The sequence below is a fragment of the Harpegnathos saltator genome, unplaced genomic scaffold (assembly GCF_003227715.2).
Source record: "Harpegnathos saltator strain DR-91 unplaced genomic scaffold, Hsal_v8.6 scaffold781, whole genome shotgun sequence".
NCBI lineage: Eukaryota > Metazoa > Arthropoda > Insecta > Hymenoptera > Formicidae > Harpegnathos > Harpegnathos saltator.
This window is the reverse complement of record NW_020230628.1, coordinates 164,153-171,883: the sequence shown is the minus strand read 5'-3', so window position 1 is coordinate 171,883 and position 7,731 is coordinate 164,153. Positions and strand designations below refer to the sequence as shown.

The 7,731-nt window shown below is 30.1% G+C and overlaps 1 protein-coding gene across 1 annotated transcript; it reads right to left on the bottom strand.

Annotated features, from left to right (window-relative positions):
* Mfe2 (peroxisomal multifunctional enzyme type 2) lies at positions 1-7,317 on the bottom strand. The gene is made up of 16 exons (XM_011149462.3): positions 7,019-7,317; positions 6,717-6,854; positions 6,308-6,460; positions 5,333-5,605; positions 4,900-5,016; positions 4,071-4,201; positions 3,745-3,810; positions 3,616-3,673; positions 3,277-3,440; positions 3,019-3,142; positions 2,651-2,826; positions 2,321-2,497; positions 1,194-1,311; positions 754-948; positions 326-420; positions 1-268 (listed from the first exon to the last, which is right to left on the bottom strand). Exons 1-16 carry the CDS (start codon positions 7,074-7,076, stop codon positions 149-151), a joined length of 2,163 nt encoding a protein of 720 aa, XP_011147764.1. The 5' UTR covers positions 7,077-7,317; the 3' UTR covers positions 1-148.
* Positions 7,318-7,731: the final 414 nt, after the last annotated feature.

Sequence of the window (7,731 nt, the reverse complement as noted above, 5' to 3'; positions counted from 1 at the left end):
TTTTCCCAGACTCAATATATGTATGTATTACATCCCCGACTTATAACCTATAATCCCAACTTGTAGTTAATCCTGACATAGCTTTTGTTGTATTTCATACGTATATGATAAATTCATATATATATATACATATATAATGAAAAAGAAATTACAGCTTAGCTCTGTTGACTTCCATAATATTTTTCAATTTTTGGGCGAGCATGATATTTCCAATTATTTTCAGTTTTCCTTGTAAAAATGCTGCCTGCGGATTTAATTTTCCTAGTGCCTGTAACAATCATATTATTTATAAAAATATATATAATATTTTACATAGTTAACTTACTATTTCAACCATATCTTTGTCTTCTATAGTTAATGTTACATCTGCTTTTCCTGAAGGTCTTCCTTTATGTACTTTAGCATTCTTAAGATCAAGAGCTATAAAAAACATTTAACAAAAGATTAATAAATTAATAAGCAAGATCAACCTATTTATGATATTGAATCGCATATATATACTCGTGTGACTCAATATGATTTAAATATGATAGAAACGGATCATATTCTTATGATCTAATACAGTATTTTAGCTATCTTTATTATTGAATTCAGAACATTTACTTCCTTGGCTTTAAATATTAATTTAAAATCTACTTTTTAATTTTTTGTTTTGTATTCTTAAATTTTACAACAGTACTAAATAATAGTTAAATAAATAAATATATATTACAAATTCATATGTTATCAGAAATAATTCCTAAAATTACTTACTCCATTCAGCTGCTGGTTTCTTATCGACGGTTATGATGTAAAGGAAGACTGCATTAACTGTTTTAGCCAAATTTGGATCTGCTTTCATATGTTCATCTATAGTTGCGAATATAGCATCACTCTGTACATCTTTGGTCGAGCTCGGATTCACTTTTGGTATTGCCATTTTAACGTCATGTAGATCGATGTAAGCGCCTGTAAAGTAAAATCGTTTTAAGACAACAAAAATAAAAATTTATATATGCAATATGACTAGTAAAAGATATACGTCCATATTTGTCTTTATTACTTAACATTATTTTCTTACTAAGTATCATGAACAACATGAATAATAAAATAATCAAATATATATACTAATATGATATAGTCTTTTTTTTTAAATATACATTATGTATTTTTCTTTTTTTTATAGTGAATGACTTTGGTTCTCAAAAACTCACCTGTTATAACCGGTACACCGGTTTCAACGACAGACGTTTGGAAATGTATTCTCTTATCGTTATGCCACATATCAGTGCGTAATGTTTGACCTGGCAAAACTGGCTTTACAAACCTTACCTACAATTATAATATAACAATATTACATAAATATAACATATAATATATCATTATATGTAGGATAAAATAGAATAGAAAATTATTTTATTACACTCTGAAATATTCTTTTAGAACAACAGATTAGTGCACTCAATATGATTTAAATATGATAAAGAAATAGACATAACACATTTTGAACCAGATCAAGATTAAATTACTCACAAATTTTAGAAATACTTCATACTAAAACAACGAAAAGAATTTATATCAACCATATATCTGTAAATAATCTGTAAATAATAAATACATTCCATCAAAGTGTCACGTTTCGGATACTATATAAGTATAGATGATAAGTATGATTGTTACCAGTTCTTTGCGAATACAAGTCGAAACGTATATATCAAAAATATTTTGATCATCCCCATAGTGTACATAATTAGTAATTATCACTTACACGTAGTTGACGGAATGTTCTTCGATTAGCACGAATGTCCACGACACAATGCCGACTCACGCTGCGGCTAATTTATCAATACTTGAGTGACTAAGCACTGTGCAAGTCACAAATAATGGTGGGATAAGTCACGTCACGTGTGGTGTGGTGGGGATTATATGTTATATAACATATAATTAATATAATAAGAGAATGAAAGTCCATGAGATGTCATTACAATAAACTTAATATTCTTAAACGAGTATTTTGTCAAATTTGTTGAGATATTTTAGTTCCTTTCCAGTAAAAATTATACACAAAATCATAATAACGCAGAATTGGAAATTGTATCACTAAACATATGCATTGCTATTATTAGCCCACACTAGTGTAATTAATATATTCGTTAATATTTTTGTCACTTTTGTCATTTTTGTCACCAGTTTTGTATGTCATATTGCTTAGAACCGGTTTCAAAATGGAGATCGTTAAATCTATCGAAAACCATCTTAATGTATCTCAAATTATTAGGAAACTTATTGTGAAATCTCACAGACCTGTCCTTTCTCTATCTCTCTCCAACAATAATCTAACCTTCATGGATTTGAATAAATTTGGATCTCCACCAGTGTAGGCTTGAAGGACATGTCGAGTAGAGAATCCTAGAGAACATAACCCGTGCAATATTGGTTTCTCGAAACCTGCTAGCTTGGCAATATTAACATCCACATGCAAAGGATTGAAGTCTCCATTCAATCTGTACAGAGCGGCCTATAAAATTAATGCCAAAATTATCATATACTTTTTTCCAAGACTATCGCACAATACTTCAACAACATATTTCAGAACTTAATTAATTGAAATTAAACAAATAATTAAAATAAAAAATTCTAATAAAGAAATATCTTTCTTCTGCTTTCTTACTTGGTCAACATTCGTTTGTTGCGTGATTGACATATCCGGATTTCGAGCGGGTGGATCAATGACTGGAATGCTATATGACGACGTTCGTTTGCCTTGGAAACCACCCGCACCAATAATGAATATAGACATTTGTCCAGACAATAATTTTTCTCCATTTGTTGCATCATATGTATCATCTGGAGAAATATAAAATATTATACATACTGCAATAAATTATCATCATCATGATAACTTTATCATGACTGACAACTGAAATCATCGTGATAATCGGAATTTATTTTCTGAAGCTTTTTTAATGTTGTATATTTTATGAGTCTATTAAAGATTACTAGTCTGAACATTTTATATAAATTGTAAAATTGGCATACGTTGAACCAAAACAACTGCGCCTTTCTCCTTATCCAAGACATCTTGTACCTTCAAGTGTGTTTCCACTACAGCTTCTGTAGGTAATCGCTTATAGACTTCTAGATATTGCTCTCCATGTAATATCTACGAATATTATCAGAATCGTAATATAATACCCAACAAAAGTATTGATATAAATTTAGGGATGATATAAAAAAAAATGCGTCAAGTATCGAAACAATATAGAAATAAAAAACAGAATTCAACACAGGTCATACTTTTGTCGGATCAATTTGTACATTTGGTAAAGTATTCGGCAATAAAGAACTATTCATACATCCCATAGGTCCGTACAGAACATGGAATGTAGGCAAAACAGCGAATTCGTCGAGATTCTCATACAAATAACGCATATCGCTTGGCTCTTTAACAGTAGCTCCAACTGAAAGAATAAATCCAATAAGTTTAACAGACTCAATATCTATTAACCCCAGTGTGATTCACAGTATATCTCAAATACGTGAATGATATCCCCATGAGCATATAAAAATGTGCAATGAGAACGATTAACGTTAATAGGAAATGGATCGATTTTCAATTTAATCTATTTAACTTACCTCCAAGTGCGTATAATATAACATCGCGGAAATTATAGCTGTTCTTCATTACAGTTTTCTGCAGAAGATAAAACTGATAAGAATAAAACATTTTAAAATCAGCTAAAAGAATTACAAAGTATGACGTACTTCATCTCCAGATGAATCATCATTTTTCAGGCTTTCGACGACGTTAAGTAATTCTCCTGTCACTTCCTAATCACAAATTGCAGAATAAGACCAATAAATAGAATGACGAAAAAAAGAAAATTAAAAAAATTAATATCTTCTTAACTATAATGCCAGTAATTAAGATAAAATAATGATAAATAATGATAAAATAAGACAAACGCTAATAATAAGATAAAGTGATTTAATCTTACAATATATTATTATATAGATTATTTTTTGAATATAAAATTTTATATATAACAATAACATTCTTAATATAAATGCATAATGACAAATTAACTTACTTGAATTGAATTGAACCGCTTTGCTGATGTCATGTCAGTTATTTCTGACCAATTTTCTTGCACTGCTTCTGGTGTAATGTCAGACGATAAATTTTGTCGTAAAATACAACCCGAAGAACGGATTAAATGACCTATAGATTTAAATAATAAATTTATTTCTTATATTTGTTTTATATTATATATTTAACTATATATATACAGAGTATCCTATAATTGTAACACACCAACTCCATAAGGGTGTAGAGCTAAGCGAGAGCAACGAAAATGTCTTCTTCCATTTAGCGATATTTTGCATCGTTTTTTAGTAATAACCGTTGGCGCTTTGACGCCGCGCGACGGTCAGCACGAGCTGTACGTTACCGTTCAGCCTCGACGCACACAGCTCACCGCGGAGCATCTATAAGCCGCGATGGGCGTGACATACGCCAAACTTTACGCGGTTATTACTAAAAAACTACACGAGATATCGCTAAATGGAAGAGAACTTTTTCGTTCCTCTCGTTTCGCTCTACGCCCCTATCGAGTTGGTGTGTTACAATTATGGGACACCCTATATATTATAAACGATAATATACACAATTACAAATAACAACATACACTATGAATAATCATCGAATATTCAGAGTTAATATAAACTATAAATTATTAGAGTTAATATAAAATATAAATTTATTTTAAGTATTAAAAAATGAAAATGATCATCTTGCATAAGTTAATATTCATATAATTTATTTCTTTCATAGGTATATAAACATAAGCAAACCACAACTGTTTGTATTTCAATAATAAAACTATATAATTTTCTTTTTTCCTAATATTTGATACTCACATTTGCCAGCCCAGCCTAATGCTGATTCAATTATCGAGCCATTCTCTGCACAACTTTCATGACACAACCAAAAGACAACAGGTGCTATTAACTCAGGTTTTAGTTCATTGAAAAAGTCTGTAAAATATCAAATATTCTCTATTTTAGTAAGCTCAACAGAATATATATTTAAATCAAATATAAAACGAGATATGAAAATATTTTGTATTACTTTAAAACTTCATAATGGCAAAAGAGAAAGCATACAAAGTAAATGTTCTAAAAAAAAAAAGATATCAAATTATAAAATGTTAACTTTTTGGCAAAATGAATGCATTTTATCTAAATATTATGACTGATTACAAGCAAAACAATTTAGGATATTCATATAAAATTGTGTAGCATGATGATGATAATATTTAAAAATAGATAATAAAACAAATTGAAGACTTACCTGGTGGGATGACATCTTCCGTTAAACGTGAGCCAGCTGTAGGCACTATTACATTAGTGTGAATGTTCTTCCTTGCACCTTCAATAGCTAATGTATTAGCTAATCCTACAAGACCCATTTTTGCTGTGCTATAATTGCTTTGTCCAAAATTTCCATACAAACCGCTGTTGCTTGAAGTTAATATTACACGACCATATTGTTGCTTAAGAAAATATGGCCATGCCGCATGTGTTGTTTTTACAGCACCTCTCAGATGAACATCATATATCATGTCTAGAATAAACAATATATATGTATTCTAATCTCTCACAACTAAGTTCCTTAGATAAAAGAACTAAATAATGTATAAATAAGAAACCTCATACAAAAATGCTGAAACTTTTAAGTTTTTAAACATGTGATTAAAGTTGGACAAACATATAATGATTAAAATTGGTGTGCTTAAATAAGATGAAATACACATATATGTATGTTTCTCATGTGTCATAGGTAGAATTTGTAAAAGATGAAATTAGTACCTTTTACTACTAGAAACTTTTTAAAAACAGTCATGTTACAGCTTACTTCAAGCTATTTTAAGCTACTGCACAGAAATATTCAGCAATATTTATAAAAATTGGAAATGTACATACATTTTTTTTAAATACCAGCTTTTTATCGTGGTATATTTACATAATTTCTACATCGATATGAAAATCAGGATATGAAAGTGCCGTTATTATTATACATTGCCTCCTATGTTATATAAGCACACAATAACCATTGTTGTACTGGTCTACTTTAATCACTTACTTTTTTAAATCAGTATAATCTCAATATTAAAATTTCTATTTTCACATTATGTAATAGATTCGATTCTGAAAGAATTTCAATGAGAAATAGGACATACTATACATAGATCTTTATTTGCTGCTTTATTTTCTATTTTAATGCTTTTTGTTTTATTCATAAATAAATGAATATAGACCTACATACCCCACTGTTTATCTGACATCTTTGCAAATGATGTATCTCTCAGAATACCAGCATTATTAATAACTACATCAATACGACCAAATGTTTTGATTGCTGTTTCAATAATTTTTGCACCATCTAGTACTGAATCATAATTTGCAACAGCTTTTCCTCCTAAAGAATTATCATCTTGTTATTTTCTTATTTTCTTATTTTATGTTGACATATATGTATTGTTATCAAATAATTTATATCTTATTTACAAAAATATATACTGTATAATATATATTTTATGCTATGATGTTTTATATGTATATATGAGATTTTAAAGTAGTTTTATCTTGCATAAATATAATTATGCTTTTTAAGAACGTGATAGTAAATTAAATAAAAAAATATATAATTAATTTGTCAAATTAAGGTCTCTAACCATTTCGGCGGATTTCTTGTACCACAGCATCTGCACTTTTGGTGCTATTTCCATCTCCGTGTCTGTTGACTCCTAAATCATTTACAACAACGCTAGCACCTCTAGATGCAAACAACAATGCATAAGCTCGTCCCAAACCTGAAATATTGATTTTATGTATACGACAGTCTTAATTGAACTTCCAATATATGATGTTCACAATTGTTGTCAATAAATTAGACCATATTTTAAAGGGTAATTATTTAATTATTTTATTATTATTTTTAATTATTTACCTTTTAAAGTATTAAAAACATATTTACCTGCACCAGCTCCTGTTACCACAACTACTCGTTTGTCATAACGCAACAAATTCGGCATCTTAAGGAATGTTCACGATAAATTGCGTTGATAATGAATACCGTAAGTAAACGCCACACTACAATTTTATATTCTTTTACGTGATTAGATGGCTCTTCGTTATATGACTCTTCAGTTTTACCCGAAGATATTTGCGATCACCTCAATTTTATATTCTCCCCTCTACAAACAATTATACTGACAATGATGAAGCAAAATTGATAACAAAAATGTTTAAAGTTCAAGTATAATTAACGTTTTTCTCTTTAGCTAATGCTACTGAACTAGTGCTACACTTTGAAACTTTGTTCCTTTTCTCTTTAACGCAAATTTATATAATTATTTCACTCTAACGGCGAAAAGTGCAACTTGGTTCAGTTAAAGGCCGCTCTTGGGAGATTTTCTCTCTGGTGATACTGAACGCTCTGTGAGTGGTGTATCATGAATGGGAGAGGGTGATAAAGCTAAGACTCCATGCATGCGGTGAGCTCCGGCAAACGGCTGCGGTGACCAATCAGGAGACAGACGCATGCCGGAGCTTGCTGCAACCGGACTTGCGCCTCCCTCCTGATTGGTCACCGCAGCATTTGTCGCAGCTCACCGCATGCATGGAGTCTTAGCTTAAGTGAGTGTGAGAGAGACATGTTGAGATTGAAGTTTATAAATCTGTCTTTAA

Coding starts and splice junctions, on each gene's coding strand:
- Mfe2 (XM_011149462.3), bottom strand. CDS start 7,076: ATGCCGAATTTGTTGCGTTATGACAAACGAGTAGTTGTGGTAACAGGA. Junction 6,461..6,716: donor ACAAGAAATCCGCCGAAATG/GTTAGAGACCTT, acceptor ATAATTCTTTAG/GAGGAAAAGCTGTTGCAAAT. Junction 3,441..3,615: donor TATATTATACGCACTTGGAG/GTAAGTTAAATA, acceptor TTATTCTTTCAG/TTGGAGCTACTGTTAAAGAG.